At 36.0% G+C, this 17,733-nt stretch overlaps 1 protein-coding gene across 1 annotated transcript in view; it reads left to right on the plus strand.

Moving 5' to 3' along the window:
- The window catches only part of ENTHD1 (ENTH domain containing 1), a 115,464-nt gene that overhangs the window by 50,404 nt on the left and 47,327 nt on the right, over positions 1 to 17,733 (plus strand). The window contains exon 4 of the mRNA XM_007189090.1: positions 7,529 to 7,652. Within this exon, the coding sequence (XP_007189152.1) occupies positions 7,529 to 7,652 (124 nt within the window). The remainder of the gene's footprint in view (positions 1 to 7,528; positions 7,653 to 17,733) is intronic.

Genomic DNA, 17,733 nt, shown 5'->3' on the forward strand with positions numbered 1-17,733 from the left:
ATCAGAGTGGTACATTTGTTATCATCAATGAACCTAAATTAACACTTCAATATCACCCAAAGGCCATAGTTTACATTAGGGTTCACTCCTGGTGTTGTATATTCTAAAGATTTTGACAAATGTATAATGTTATGTATCTGCCATTATAATATAGAGAATAGTTTCATTGCACTAAAAACCCTCTGTGCTCCACCTATTCATTCCTTCCTCCCCACTAACCCCTGGCAACCAATTATTCTTTTACACTCTCCATAATTTTATCTTTTCCAGGAAGTCATATACTTGGAATTATACAGTGTGAAGTCTTGTCAGGTTGACTTCTTTTACTTAGTAATATGCATTTAAGATTCCTCCATGTCTTTTCATGACTTGATAGCTCATTTCTTTTTAGTGCTGAATAATATGCCATTGTTTCGATATACCACAGTTTATTAATCCATTCACCTACTGAAGGACATCTTGCTTGCTTCCAACCTTTGGCAGTTATGAATAAAGCTACTATAAACAATGATGTGTAGGTTTTTGTGTGGACATAAATTTTTAACTCCTTTGGGTATATACCAAGGAGCGCAATTGCTGAGCTGTGTGGTAATAGTATGTTTATTTTTGTAAGAAACTATCCCAGTCTTTTTATGCTTTAATTTTTAAAAATGTATTTAAATGCTATCTATCAAGAATTTGTTTTGATAGATGGAGAGTGTTAGAGATCCACTTTTTAAAAAAAAAAAATTTTATTCATTTGGTTGTTCCGGGTCTTAGTTGTGGCACACGGGCTCCTTAGGTGTGGCATGTGAACTCTTAGTTGTGGCATGCCTGTGGGATCTAGTTCCCTGACCAGGGATCAAACCCAGCCCCCCTGCATTGGGAGCATGGAGCCTTATCCACTGTGCCACCAGGGAAGTCCCTAGAGATCCACTTTTAAAATTTTATTTTTACAAATGATAATCAGTTGTCTCAACATCGTTTTGTTGAATAATCTATCTTTTCCCCATTGATTTGAACTGTGGCTTCAATCACATGATAAATTCCCATTTATATTTGGCCCCATTGCTGGATTTTCCATTTGTTTGTATTAAAGAAGTAACATGTAAAGATAAACCATAACATTAAAAAAGAAAGAAATACAGAAAAAGAAAGAAAAAAGAAAAGAAGGAAAGAAGGTAGGTTGCTCATAAGGGGACAGAGAGAATAAGGTGGAGAGGGGAAATAGAAGCTAGATTGCTTTGATTATACCTTGTTTTTAGATTTGTCACTGGAACCCTGGAAATATTTTGCATAATTATAAGACAAAAGTGAACTAAAGAAAATGATCCCTAAAAATGTAAAATAAAATTTACCTTTCATTCAGTTGGTGTCTTTATTCTGAGATGTTGGTATTTTTTGTCTGAGATTATGTGAGTATAATGTGGTGTGAATCAAATAATAATCACGTGGTACTTTATTTTCTTCATCTTTGGTGTCCTTGAGACCTGGGATTCTGAGTGTCAGAGAAAGAAGATAGGGATGTAAGCAAGAAGAGATTGCCAGAACCCAATAGATCGGAATTGAGTTGTGTGAATTTTACCTTAAAATTTTTTTGGTAATTAAAAAACTTCTAAATTATCCATAGGTCAAAGAGGAAGCTGAGAAGAAATTTTAAAATACATAGAGCTAAATGAGAAGGCAACACAACATATCAAAATATATGAGACACAGCTAAAGTAGAGGTGAGAAGGAAGTTTATAGCCCTAAATGCTTAAATTAGAAAAGAGGAATATAATTTTAAAAAAAGAGAGAAAAGGTCTAAAATCAATAATCTAAGTTCCTTCTTCAAAAAATCTAAGAAAAGCAAAATAAACCTATAGGAAACAGAAGAAAGGAAATAGTAAAGAGCAGAAATCAATGAAATTGAGAACAGGAAAGCTGTTAACAGAGAAAATGAATGATACAAAAAGCCAGTTCTTTGAAAAATATGTAATTGATGAACCTGTAGTAACACTGACAAAGATAAAGAGAAAAGATACAAATCACCAATATCAGGATGGAATGGGATATCACTGCAGTTCCTGTAGCCATAAAAGGACAATAAAGTATTACTACCAATTTTATGCTCATAAAATTGACAACTTAGAAGAAATAGAACAATTTCTAAGAAAGTACAAACTACTAAAACTCAAACAAGATGAACCACAACCTGCAACTGTTACAAAAATTGAATTTATAGTATAAGTGTCCTGAAAAAAAAATCTCTGGACCCAGATGGTTTTACTGGAGAATTATACCAAACCTTTTTTTTTTTTTGGCCACACTGCGAGGCTTGCAGGATCTTAGTTCCCTGACCAGGGATTGAACCCATGCCCCCTGCAGTGGAAGCTCAGAGTCCTAACCACTGGACTGCCAGGGAATTCCCTACCAAACTTTTAAAGAAGGATTAGCATGAGTTTTACACAGTGTCTTCCAGAAAATAGGAGGGAACACTTCCCAATTCATTTTAGGAGGCAAGTATTACCCTGATACCAACACCAGACAAAAACAATATGAAAAAAGAAAATACAGACTATTATCTCTCATGAAATTATACAGAAATCCTCAAAAAGATTTATCCAGTTGAATCCAACAATGTATAAAAAGAATTATATACCATGACCAAGTGGGATTTGATCTAGGTATGGAAGGCTGGTTCAACATTTGAAAATCAGTCAATGTAATTCATCATATCTACAGATTAAAGAAGAAAAAAATCATAGGATTATGTCAAGTGATGCAGAAAAGCATTTGACATAATTCAATACCCATTTAAGATAAAAACTCTTAGCAAATTATAAATAGAAGGGAATTTCCTTAAATTGATAAAGATCATCTATACAAAACCTACAGCTAGTATAATGGAGCAGGACCCTATGGTCTATGTCCCCCATGTCCTCAGCCTGCCTTTTGTCTGTGGAAAAGCTTTAGCCAAAGAATAAGTTTAATCAGAGAAGTGAGAAAATGCAGAAACAAAGGAAAACAGTCAAAGAAGACCAAATAATAATAGTTTAGTCATTGAGCATAGTCAAGGACCTTTAGCTCCTTCTCAAGGGCTATAGATAATATTCTGAGCCATATCCTGTGACGTGTCTTATAGATACTGAAACCCCCACCAGGTGGAAGAAGTTAACTACATGATGACCAGACTGTAGCCATGACATAAGCTGGTACAACTCCGAGAATTGGCCCCAAGGAAATGGGAACAAACTGATCCTGGAACTGAAGATTAACTGTACTTCAAACAATCAAGATGACGCTGATCAGACAACCAATGACCAATTTCAAGATGACTGTCAGAGTTGACAGTGCTGTTTCTGCATGTACCCCCTTCCCTCAGCCTATTAAAGCTCCTGCTCACGGATTGTCAGTGGGGGAGAGTCAGCCTTTGGACAGACATCCGCCCTCCCCTCCCCAGTTGCTGGCATCTGAAATAAAGCAAACTTGCCTTTCCACCAGTCTGGCCTCTTTATTGGCTTTTGAGCGGCGAGCAGCCGGACCCCACTTTCGGTTACACTGGCATCATAAATAAGGGTGAATACTTTCCCTCTAAGATAAGGAACAAGGCAAGGACTCTTATTCAACGTAGTATAGGAAGTTCTAGCCACTGTAATAAGGCAAGAAAAAGAAAGGAAAAGCATGCAAAATTTAAAGGAAGAAATAAAACTGTCCTTATTTACAGGTGACATGATTGTTTGCATAGAAAATCTCAAGGAAATGATACAACAAACCTCATAGAACCAGTAAGTGAATTCAACAAGGTTGTAGGATATAAGATCAACATACATAAATCAACTGCATTTTTATATACTAACAGTGAACATGTGGTAACTGAAATTAAGACATATGCCATTTATAATCACTTCCCTGGAATGAAATCCTTAGGTATAATTATAGCAAAACCTGTACAGGATCAGTATACTGAAAATTATAAAATACTGATGAAAGAAATTAAAACCACCCAATTAAACACCTACCATGTTCATGGATTGGAAGACTCCACATAGTAAAGATGTCATAGTAAAAATGCCCCTAATTACTCTATAGGTTTGATGCACTTCCTATTAAAATTTCAGCAAAGTTTTTGTAGACTTAGATAATAAGCTTATTCTAAAATTTATATGGAGGGACTTCCCTGGCGGTCCAGTGGTTAAGACTGTGCTTCCAATGCAGGGGGCATGGGTTTGGTCCCTGGTTGGGAACTAAGATCCCACATGCTGCGCAGTGTGGCCAAAAGATTTTTAAAAATAAATAAATAAATAAAATTTATATGTAAAGGCACAGGCCCTAGAATAGCTTAAACCATCTTGAAAAAAAAAAAAAGAATAAAGTGGGAGTAATCACTCTGCCTGATATTAAAGCCTACTGCATAGCTACTGTAATCAAGGGAGTGTGGTATTGATAGAGAGACACTTAGGTCAGTGGAACAGAATGGAGAACCAAGAAATAGACCCACACAAATATAGCCAGCTGATTTTTGACAAAGTGCAAAAGAAATTCAAAGGAGAAGGATAACTTTTTCATCAAATGATATTGGAGCAGCTGGACATTCATAGGCAAAACCATGAACCTCAACTTAAACCTTATACAGAAATTCACTCCAAATGGATCACAGATTTAAATGTAAAATGAAAAGCTATAAAACTTTAAGAAAAATACTTGAGAAAAGTCTTGGGGTCTAGGGCTGGCCAAAAGCACGATCCGTAAAAGAAAACAAAAATGATGTCAGACCTCATCACAATTTGAAAACTTTTGCTCTGTGAAAGACCCTGTTAAGAGGATGTAAAGGCAAAGCACAAACTGGGAGAAAACATTTCCAAACCACATAACCAGCAAAGAACTAATATCTGGAGTATATAAAGAAATCTCAAGACCCAACAGTTAAAAACCAAACAATCCAATTAGAAAATGGGCAAATGATATAAACAGTCATTTCAGCAAATACAGGTAACAGATAAACAGATGAAAAGATCAACACCATTAGCCTTTAGGAATATATAATTTTGAAATATGAAATATCAAAATAGCTAAAATAAAAAACAGTGACAACACCAAATGCTGGTGATCATGCAGAGATACTGGATCACTCATGTATCACTGGTGGGAATGTAAAATTGTACAGCTACTCTGGAAAACGATTTGACAGTTTCTTATAAAACTAAATATGTAGCTACCATATGACCCAGCAGTTTCACTGTTAGGCATTTATCTCAGAGATATGAAAACTTATTTTCATACACTGTACACTGTGTTCACAGCAGCTTTATTATAGCACAATTCTGGAAACAATCTAGATGGCCTATAACAGGTTAAACAAACTGTGATACATCTATACCATGGATACTACTTGACAATAAAAAGGAACAAGTTACTGATACACGCAACAACTTGGATGAATCTCCGGGAATTATGCCAGGTGAAAAAATCCAATTCCAAAAGGTTACATCCTGTATGATTCCATTTATGTAGCATTCTTCAAATGTCGAAATTACAGAAATGAAGAATAAATTAATAGTTGTGGGGAGCAGAGCATGGTAATAAAAAGGCATCAGGAAGGAGCCTTATGGTGATAGAAATGTTCTGTATTTCGATCATGTCAATGTCAATATCCTAGATATGATATTGTACTATAATTTTGCAAGATGTTGCCTTTAGGGGAAACTGGATAAAGGATACACAGGATCTCTCTGTATTATTTCTTACAACTGGATATGAATCTACAATGACTTCAGAATAAAAGCTGAATTATGAAAAGTGGCAAATCACTTGGAAAGTGGTTTGACAGTTTCTAATGAAGTTAAAAATAAACCTATCCTATGACCTAGCCATCCTACTCCTATGTAAATATCCAGGAGTAATGAGTGCATTTGTCCACAAAAAGATTTGTGCAAGAATATTCATAGTAGCTTTATTCATAATAGCTGAAATATGGAAACACCCCAAATGTCCATATGCAGGAGAATGGATAAACAAATTGAGATATTTTCATGCAATGGAATACTTCTTATAGAAAAACAAACAAGCAAACTACCGATACACACGAAATATGGATGAATCTCACAAATATTATGTTAAGCAGTGGGAATAAGATACAAAAGAATAAATAGGGTATGATTACATTTATATGAAGTTCAAAAACAGGCAAACTTATTGATGGTGATAGAAGGTAGAATACTGTTTACTGGTGGCGGGAGTATGGTATCAACTGGAAAGGAGCTTGAGGGAACTTTCTGGAGTCAAGGAAATGTGGTTATGTATGTATACACATAATGCTAAAAGTTACTGAGCTTTACACTTAAGGTTTTGCATTTTATTGTATGTTAATTATACCTCAATAAAGTACGGCAAAAAAAATTATCCCGCATTCATGGGGGAAGAAAGACAGGTCAACCAATCCCACTGTGTAGACTTTGGATCCTTTTCCAGACTAGCTGTAGAAAAACCTATTTATGATACTTATGTTAAATTGAAAATCTGAACAGTTTATAATTGATGACATTAAGGAATTATTGTAAAGTTTACAGGTGTAAAATAATTATTATTGTTAAAGAGTTCTTATCATTTAGAGATACATGTTGAAATAAGTGATATATCTAAGATTTGCTTCAAAATAAAACACATGAGGAGTGGTAAAGATACAAATAAAACAAGACTGGCTGTGAGTTGATTGTTGTTTAACCTATATGATTGGCTTATTGTCTACTTTTTACTCCATGATAAAAAGTTTAAAATTTTAAATATGGATAAAAGATACACACAGGTAGCTATGTTATTACCAATAAAACAGAATAATTGGCCTCTGAGATAGTATGTTCTAAGGATGCTCAAGGAGTGGTAGGGAAAGTTAATGCCCCAAACAAAATAATTGCTTGTCTGCACTAGGTGTCTTTAGCAAGGAGTGAGAATCTTTTTTTATAGTTGGAAGTTATAGTTTTTTATTATTTATTTATTTATTGTAATTGAAGTATATAGTTGATTTACAATATTATGTTAATTTCAGGTGTTCGGCATAGTGATTCAGTATTTTTACAGATACACTCCATTAAAAGTTATTACAAGATAATGACTATAATTCCCTGTCCTTGTTGTTTATCTATTTTATACATGGTAGTTTGTATCTCTTAATCCCATACCCCTAATTTGCCCCTCCCCCTTGCCTCTCCCCTTTGGTAACCACTAGTTTGTTTTCTATATATATGTCTGTTTCTGTTTTGAATATACGTTCATTTGCATTATTTTTTAGATTCCATATATAAGTGATTTCACTAAGCATAATATTCTCTAGGTCCATCCACGTTGCTGCAAAGGGAGTGGGGATTCTTAAGGGCAGAATACCACCCAACACTAAATGGACACCCACGTGTAGATAACTTACATGCAAGTTCTTTCAGTCAAAATGTATTTACGATGATGTTAGCACATAGAGGCACATTGTATCTCCATAAGTTGTCCATTCGTTGTAGCATATTGAAGCAGTGGGATTAATTTTTTTTCTACTTTCATGTGCTCTCTTGTTTTCCATAAGGACCTGATGTTATTTTATGAGGATGATCCAAAGCCAGTTTTGCCGACAATTCCTACTTCCATTATCTCGTCAACTACATGGTTGTCAGAAGGGCAAACAGATGTCTGTAACCTCTGGGATGCAGGTAAATTAGGTAAAGAATAAAATTTTTACTCAGAAACATGAATAAGAAACACTGGACAGGAATTGTTTTTCATCAGATTTTATTTTGTGAAATATAGCAACAGTGGCTTTAATTTAACTTTGGTCATTAGGGACAGGGTTAGCATGGATAAATTCAACCCACACAGGATCCTGTAACCTTATTTTACCATTTGTTTCAATGATTTTTTTCTCTTTCATTGTTTTATTGAAAAAATTATTAACTACAAGCCTTAAATCTTTTTTTTTTTTTAATTTCTCAATGTCTTATAGTTTAGGGCTTCTTTGTTTTTTGTTTTTTTTTTTCTTTTTTAAATTTTTATTTATTTTATTTTATTTATTTATTTATGGCTGTGTCGGGTCTTCGTTGCTGTGCATGGGCTTTCTCTAGTTGTGGCAAGCGGGGGCCACTCTTCATCGCGGTGCGCGGGCCTCTCACTATCGCGGCCTCTCTTGTTGCGGAGCACAGGCTCCAGACGCGCAGGCTCAGTAATTGTGGCTCACGGGCCTAGTTACTCCGCGGCATGTGGGACCCTCCCAGACCAGGGCTCGAACCCGCGTGCCCTGCATTGGCAGGCAGATTCTCAACCACTGCGCCACCAGGGAAGCCCCTTAAATCTTTTGTAAATTTTTTTAAAGCAGAAAAATTCATTTTAGTTCCTTCTCTTGTTTGTATTAATCTTCTCTTTGATGAAGAGTTTAAATTATGATATTTTTCAGAAGCAAGCATTAGATGAAAATATGAAAAAGCATGATGCATGGTATACCACAAATTGGTTAATCATCTCTTGAGTAATTAACATTAGAGAGTGGCACAGTATAAAATTATCCAAAACTGGCCTCCAATAAATTACGCTATCAAATTCCAACTGGGCTCTACTGCTGCTCAAGATCTGATTGATCCACTGTCGAGCCACTCCATCCCGTCTATTCTCCATGAACTCTCAGTTTTCAATACATTCTTCCTCTTGATTTTCTCAGAAAATAGGATGAAAGATCTGCCAAGATGAGAACAAAATGTTCTCAGTAGCTTTTATTCCCTTGTATACCTTTGCTTTTATATTCATCCAGGCATCCTTTTCCTTTTCACAGAGTTGGCTCCTTATGTTCTGAGTTACATCTTCTCCCTCATCTTTGGACCATGCACCTCAATTTTCCCCTTATATAGCACCCTGATATCCAAAATATTAAAACTTAAGTTTATTAGTATAGGTTTATGTTACAAGTTCATATGTATATAGTTTTCTTATAAAGCCAGTTGTGAGAATGATGAGGATATTTTAATAGACCCAAAAACAAGAAATTGTGGGTTATGGTGATATCTGTAGTACAAGGTTGGCATTATTCACATGAATAATTGGTTATAAGTGGTTACAATTTTTTAGACAGCTTGCTTTGTATTCTTAGAATACACTTTATGTAAACTGATCCAGATCCAGAAGTTTGAAAGAAGAACAGTAAGGAAAATGTTTTTGTATTTTAATATCTCCTAACATTTCCACCCCCTAATTTTTTTTTTTTTTAAATCTTGCAGATACATTGGTTCCTACTCTTTCTTTTTTTTAAAATTTATTTATTTATGGCTGTGTTGGATCTTCGTTTCTGTGCAAGGGCTTTCTCTAGTTGTGGCAAGCAGGGGCAGCTCTTCATCCGGTGCGCGGGCCTCTCACTATCGCGGCCTCTCTTGTTGCGGAGCACAGGCTCCAGACGCACAGGCTCAGTAATTATGGCTCACGGGCCCAGTTGCTCCGCGGCATGTGGGATCTTCCCAGAACAGGGCTTGAACCCGTGTCCCCTGCATTGGCAGGCAGACTCTCAACCACTGCGCCACCAGGGAAGCCCCCACCCCCTAATATTTTTGAACAGACTTTATTTTTTAGAGCAGTTTTAGGTTCACAGCAAAATTGAAGGAAGGTACCAAGATTTCCCCATATAACCCTTGTCCCCAGACGAGCACAGCTCCCCCACTATCAGCATCCCACACCAGAGTGGTACGTTTGCTGCAATCAGTGAACCTACTTTAACACTATTTTTAATCACGCAAAGACCATACTTTTCACTGTGGTTCATTCTCAGTGGTGTACATTTTATGGGTTTTGACAAATGTATAAGACATGTATCCACCATTATAGTATTGTACAGAGTATTTCTCTGCCCTAAAAATCCTCTGTGTTCTGACTATTCATTCCTCCCTCCCCTCTAACCCCTGGAAACCACTGATATTTTAACTGTCTTCATAGTTTTGCCTTTTCCAGAAAGTCATATAGTTAGAATCATGCAGTATGTAAATTTTTCCGATTGGCTTCTTTCACTTAGTAGTGTGCATTTAAGGTACCTCCTTGTCTTTTCATGGCTTAATAGCTCATTTCTTTTTAGTGCTGAATAAGATATACTAGAGTATTTATCTATTCACCTACTGAAGAACATCTTGGTTGTGTCCAAGTTTTGGCAATTATAAATAAAGCTGCTGTAAATATCCTTGTGCAGGTTTTCGTGTTACATGTTTCTCTCTGCCAGCATTTTAATACAAGTGAATTTGAGTATAAATGAGCATCAGAGGCAACCCTTAAGAGGAAGAAGGTCACAAAACATGTCACTTGAGGGATGATTCCACCATTTTACTTGTTTAGGACTCATCTTAACTGGAGGAGGTTTTCCTATTTTTGAGTCTTTCTTTTTTCCAGTCTTTCCTTCACACTGATCTCAGAGATATCTTGCAAACGTAGATCTTAGCATTTCATTTTCCAGCTAAAAAACTTTCAACAATTCTCCACTGCCCATAAGTCTAATTTTTTTTTACTGTCATATAAGACTTTCCATAGTCTGGTTCCAGCCCGCCTTTTTTGGCCTCATCACCCAATACTGCCAGTATTCACAATACTTTATGACATTCTGTTACTTCCTCTTTAGAATGTCTTTGTTCCAGTTACTTCAGCTGTGTAACACATTGCTCTAAAGCTTTTATGGTGCAAAATAACCATTTATTCTGCTCATGGATTCTCTGGGTCAAGAATTAGGACAGGGCACAGTGGGGATGACTTGTCTCTGTTCCGTGACGTTATTTTATGTCTGGGCTTCAGCCCGAGAACACAGATGCTGGGGACAGGAATCATCTGAAGCCTCATTCACTTATGTGTCTGGTAGTTGATGCTTGCTATGTCAGCTGGGGGCCTCAGTTTCTCTCCACATGAACCTCTTTATGTACTCTCTCCACATGGGTTAGTTTGGGCTTCCTCATAGCATGGTGGCTGGGTTCCAAGGTTGAACATCCTGTGAAAGAAAGGACCAGGCAGAAGCTGAATAATCTCAAAGTCATGCTGTGAACTTCCTCCCCATTCAGTTTATCAAGGCAATAGAAGAGACTTGCCACAGTTCAAAGGGAGGGTACGTAGATGCCTACCTCTCCATGGACGACTGTCAACGGCAACTTGAAAGAAAAGCGTATGGGATGGGACGTGTATTAGCACAGTCGTCTTTGGAATGTACAGTCTGCCACAGTTCTCCATCAAATAATGAATGCTTAACAAAATCCTATTCAAACAGCAAGGCCCAGCTCAAATGTCACTATTGCTATAAAATCTTTCTGCACACTAAACTAGTTTCTCCTTTCAATGTGTTCCTGCAGGACTTTGCCCATACCCCAAAAATAGAATTTCTAGTTTTGTATCATAAGGATTTAATACGTTTTATTTATTTTTAAATTATGTAAATAAGTGAATATATTCTGACTTTTAACATCCGAATTCTGTAGATGGAACTAAAATCCCTCTTGACTGTCCCTTACCCCAACACACTCCCCTGTCCAGAGTTAACTGTTGTTTTCAATTGGTTGGTTACTCTCCAGACCTGTCTTTGTGTGTTTACATACATACATGTACCTTTAGAAGTATGTAGAATTGACTTTATTTTGTTTTAGAACATTGTTCTGTATTTTTTGGAAACTTTTTCTAAGCAGTATCACTTGTCAATCCTTCAGTGTATGTCAATATTTAGAGATTTACTATGTGTTTCTTAAACTCTTGCAATGCCTGGATTTTATAGTTTATTTCCATGCTGATAGACATTTTGGTGTTTTATATTTTTCACTATTGCAAATAATGTTTCAGTCAATAGCTTCCTGCACATATGTGAGTGTTTCTTGAGGGCAAATTCCTGGGAATGGAATCCCTGGGTCATAATGTATGCCCATTTTCATTTTAGTTAATAGTGCCAATTAGCCCTCAGAATATCAATACCAATTTACACTGGCTTGCAGTATACAAGAGTACCTATTCACTCACACCCTCACCAGCACTTGATATTTTTCAAGTCTTATATTTTTATCACTTGGATAAAGGTTGCATTGCATAGTAGGTATAATCTGCACATTTCCACGTATTAGTTGTATATTTCTATTTCCTCTTCTATTGGATAAGCAGGATTGCCTGCTTATATCCTTAACCTATTTTTCTTTTGGATTGTATGTTGTTGTTAACATAAATTGATTTTGTCGGGACTTCCCTGGCAGTCCAGTAGTTGAGACTTCGCCTTCCAATGCAGAGGGTGCGGGTTCAGTCCCTGGTCGGGGAGCTGGGATCCCACATGCCTCACAGCCAAAAAACCAAAACATAAAACAGAAGCAGTATTGTAACAAATTCAATAAAGACTTTAAAAATGGTCCACATCAAAAAAAAATCTTTTTTAAAAAAATTGATTTTGTAGCATTTTTACATATATGTTACTAATCCTTTCTATTACATATGTTGCAAATATCACCTTCCAGGCTGTGAATTGTCTCTAAACTTTCTTTATAGAAGTTTTTTGTTTTGTTGGTGTCTTTATGGAAGTTTTGTATTTCGTGTAGTCATTTATTACTCTTTTCCTTCAGAGCTTTTGTTTTTTGTGTTTTTAAGAAGACTTTTCCTACACCAAGTTCATAGTATGTATTTACCCATATTTTATTTTAATTGTTTTGGTTCTTTAATCCTTTGGGATTTAAAGTCTTTGTGAATGGTTTTAGATAGTGTCAGTGGGCAGCCGGTCGTCTCAGTTCATTTTTCTGTACTGTTTTGAAATGACTCTTTAACCTGTACTTAACAGTACCTGTTTTACGACTCTACTCTGTTTCACTGATCCATTTTTAAATTTCCTTTTTTTTTGGAACTATTATAATAATTTGCCATAGTGTGAATGTATCTTATTTTATTTAACCAGTATTATGTTAATGGTCACTTAAGTTATTTCCATATTTTTACTGTTAAATATAATGATGAAATGACATTATTCTCCTCTCTCAAAAAAGTAGGCTTTTTATTGATATTTTCCCTCAATTTGAAGCAGATTCTAAAGTGCATTATTCTGAATTTCTGTTGGTAAATTCTGTCCAGTTCACAAACTTATCCCATCAACAGATGGTTCTAATTTCCATGTTATGATTTTGGCACCTTCAGCCCAAGGCAAAAGTGAACTGGGAAAGTGATTCTGGTACAGCATCCTCAGTTCTTCTTTTCTTCCTTGCCCTTCCTCTCCCGAGGCGCACAGTGATGGGCTGTTTACACTCTGGCCTGCAGTGGATGGGAGCACTCACCACACCCTCACCGACACTCTGTCTCTGCCTCACTGGCCTCATCCCTTTCCTTCACTCTCGGAGGGACCACTCTTGAATTTTGTGCTCATCATTTCTTGCTTTTCTTTTTAGTTTTACTACCTATGTTTATACTCTAAACAATATATTATTTAGTTTTCACAGGCTTTTAAGCTTTATCTAAATGGAGTCATTCAGAATTTATTTTTCTGTGACTTCCTCTGTCACTCAATAGTATGTTCTTAGGATTCATCTATGTGTGTATATTGTTGTCATTTATTTTCACTGCTGTATAGTGTTTCACTGTATGCATATATTAGGATGTATTTATTCCATTCTAGAATACTATCATAAGTACTGTGTGTCAGGTTTTTTGTATTGTAAGCAATGCTGTTTATGAACATACTTTTACAAGATTCCTGGTTCTCATGGACAAGTTTCTCTAGGGCATATATTTGGGAGTGCAATTGCTGATGGTTCAATATGAGCGTCTTCAGATTTACTAGATAAAGCCAAACTGTATTCCAAAGTTCACGTTGCTCCGTGTCCTCACCAACACTTGACATTGTCATTTTTGAAAAAAATTGCCAATCAGTTGGATGAGAATTGGCATCTCGTTGTTCTAAGGTGTATTTTTTTAGTAATGAAATTGAGCCTATTTTCATATGTGTATGGTTCATTCATATTTCCTCAGCTGTGAAATGTCCATTCATGCTGCTGCAAATGGCATTATTTCACTCTTTTTTATGGCTGAGTAATATTCCATTATATATATATATATATAAATATATATATACCACATCTTCTTTATCCATTTTTCTGTCGGTGGACGTTTAGGTTGCTTGCATGTCTTGGCTGTTGTAAATAGTGCTGCTATGAACATTGGGCTGCATGTACCTTTTCGAACTATAGTTTTCTCTGAATATATACACAGGAGTGGGATTGCAGGATTGTATGGTAAAACTATTTTTAGTTTTTTAAGGAGTCTCCGTACTGTTCTCCATAGTGGCTGCAGCAATTTACATTCCCACCAACAGTGCAGGAGGGTTCCGTTTTCTCCACACCCTCTCCAGCATTTATTATTTGTAGACTTTTTAATGGTGGCCAGTCTAACTGGTGTGAGGTGATATTCATTACAGTTTTGATTAGCATTTCTCTAATAATTAACAATATTGAGCATCTTTTCATGTGCCTGTTGGCCATCTGTATGTCTTCTTTGGAGAAATGTCTGTTTAGGTCTTCTGCCCATTTTTTGAGTGGGTTGTTTGTTTTTTTTTTGATATTAAGCTATATGAGCTGTTTATATATTTTGGAAATTAATCCCTTATCAGTAGCATTGTTTGCAAATATTTTCTCCCAATCCATAGGTTGTCTTTTCGTTTTGTTTATGGTTTCCTTTGCTGTGCAAAAGCTTTTAAGATTACTTAGGTCCCATTTGTTTATCTTTGTTTTTATTTCCATTACTACAGGAGACAGATCCAAAAAAATATTGCTGCGATTTATGTCAAAGAGTGTTCCGCCTATGTTTTCCTCTAGTTTTATAGTACCCAGTCTTACATGTAGGCCTTTAATCCATTTTGAGTTTATTTTTGTATATGGTGTTAGAGAATGTTCTAATTTCATTCTTTTACATGTAGCTGTCCAGTTTTCCCAGCACCACTTATTGAAGAGACTGTCTTTTCTCCATTGTATATTCTTGCTTCCTTTGTCATAGATTAATTGACCATAAGTGCATGAGTTTATTTCTGGGCTTTCTCTCCTGTTCCATTGATCTATATGCCTGTTTTGGGGCCAGTACCATACTGTTTTGATTACTGTAGCTTTGTGGTATAGTCTGAAGTCAGAGCGTGTGATTCCTCTAGCTCCCTCCTTCTTTCTCAAGATTGTTTTGGCTATTCGGCATCTTTTGTGTCTTCAGACACATTTTAAAATATTTTGTTCTAGTTCTGTGAAAAATGCCATCAGTAATTTGATAGGGATTGCATTGAATCTGTAGATTGCCTTGGGTAGTATGGTCATTTTAACAATATTGATTCTTCCAATCCAAGAACACAGTATATCTTCCCATTTGTTTGTGTCATCTTCAGTTTCTTTCATCAGTGTCTTATAGTTTTCGGAGTACAGGTCTTTTGCCTCCTTAGGTAGGTTTATGTATCTTGTGATTTTTAAAAATTCTTTCTTATCTCAAGATCATAAGATATTTATATGTAGGCTAAAATTTTTATAGTTTTGCTTTCCACAACTCTTAATGCAGCTGGAGTTGGGCTTTGTGTATGATTGAAGCAGGAGTTCATTTTTACTTCTAGATAGATAACCAGCTGTCCCAGCATCATTTATTGAAAAGTCTGCCCTTTCCCCTGATGAACTGAAATATACCATCTATAGCCTAAAGCAAGTTTACACATATGCATGGATTTGCTTCTGGGCCCTCTATTCTGTTCCATAAATTATTTGGTTATCCCTGCACCAACAGATAGTTTTAATTACTCTACCTTTGTAATAATTCTTGATGACTTTTCACTTATTAGTGTTTTGTCTTTTTTTGACCCTTTGCTTTCCCACAAAAAACTTGTCAAGTTCCTCGGAAAAAACCTGTTAGAGTTTTTATTGGCGCTACCAATCTTTAAATCAATTTGGAGAAGTGACCTCTTTACGATATCAAATTATTCTGTTGATTTAAGTCTTCTTCGATGTATTATATTTTATAGTTTTTTTCCCATACAACTCTTATATAGCTTTTGTTAAATTTAGCCCTCAGTACTTTATATATTTTTTGTTGCTACTGTAAAAGATATAATTTTATAAACTGTGTTTTCTAGCAGTTTGCTGATTGTGAAAATGAGTGTAACTAATTTTTGTATATTGATTTTATAACCAGTAACCTTGCTTAACTAACTCTTATCAATTTTCCTAATTTATTTATAGATTCTTCTAGATTTCTTATGTGGAAAATCATATCATCTGTAAATGATGGCAGATTTGTTTCACATTTGTAAACCATACTTTGTATTTCGTTTTCTTACCTTGCCATGCCAGGCAGCACCACTCAGGCAGTGCTGAACAGAAAGTGTGATTGTGGCCTTCCTAGATTTGGTCTGAATCTTAAAGAGAATGAGTTCAACATTTGCCATTAAGACGGGTTTACTGTATGTTTTTTGCAGATCTCAATTCCTAATTTGTTAACAGTCTTATCATGAATACATCAATATGTTGAATTTTATCCATTTTTAATATCTATATTGATGGTTATAGGTTTTTCTCCCTTAAGCTGTTAATTTTGTAAGTTAGTTGATTTCCAAATATTAAAACAACCTTGAATTTCTGGAATAAACTCAATTTGGTGATGATATATTATCTTTTATATATATTGCTGGGTTTGATTTGCTAATGTTATATTTAGGAGTTTTGCATCTGTATCTACGAGTGAAATTAACCACAACTGACTTTTCTCATATTTTCTTTGTTACGTTTTGATACTGAGATGTTGCCAGACTCATAAAAAGATTTGGAAAGTGTTTGCTCTTTTTTTATACTCTGGAATAGTTTGTGTAGGGTTGTTTGTGAGATGATGTGAAAATAGATAAGGTATTCTGTATGTTCACTAATGGTGCTGGCAGAAGGGCTGCAGGCAGGGAAGACAAATCTGCACCTAGAATATGTGTGTCTCCTTATGAAGACAAAGTACTACTCCCTTTATAATGGAGGGGTCCAATATAATCAACCTGACACCAGGTAATTAATTTGCTGTTTTCCCTGGAAAATGGTGCCATGCTAGGGATGTAGCGTTAACCTCTACTCTTAGCAGGTTGGGCATTTCAGAAGTTGTGGTAGCCAGGTCACCTTGGTGAGAGAAAGCTCATGTTGTTGAGCCCCTGCACAGTCTCCACCCCTGCCACACTGCGAAAGCCCATTGTATAACCACTAGAGTGACTAAGGAAAGAGGATGGTTGACATCCATTAAACAGAGCATCTTGCCCATCTGATTTTTGAGAACCTCTTCTGCAGTGAAATGTCTTCTGGCAAGCATTTATATGGGACATGAACATCTTCACACAGTGTGTACATACATCCTGAAGGTTCATCCACGTATTTCTTTGTCACCAGTGTTCCAATCTTATTATTTCCAAGTCCCTGATAGCACCCGTCAGCCATGAATTGCATCTTGCCCTCCATGTGAAGTGTGTGTCTGTTTGTAATTCTGTCTACTAGGAAGATTTTCCTACTGTCTTTTAGGGCACTTCTGAGTGAGGCTCTGATTTAGCAGTTAACCACTTCTGGCTAGTGCCAGCATTCCTTGCAGATATATCTGTAAATCAGTCCTATACTTTTCTCTCTTAACTGGCAGTTCTCCATGGAGCTATAGGTGTAAGTTGAAGGGGAAGCAGTAAAAGAATGGGAGCAGGTTCCATGGAGTCTGAGACATCTGCTTGAATAGTTTACATGGGCCTTCTGGCTTGTTCTGGTCTCATCTATTCCGTTTGATTTTACAATAGAATGCTGC

Source organism: Balaenoptera acutorostrata, chromosome 11 (assembly GCF_949987535.1).
Source record: "Balaenoptera acutorostrata chromosome 11, mBalAcu1.1, whole genome shotgun sequence".
Lineage (NCBI taxonomy): Eukaryota > Metazoa > Chordata > Mammalia > Artiodactyla > Balaenopteridae > Balaenoptera > Balaenoptera acutorostrata.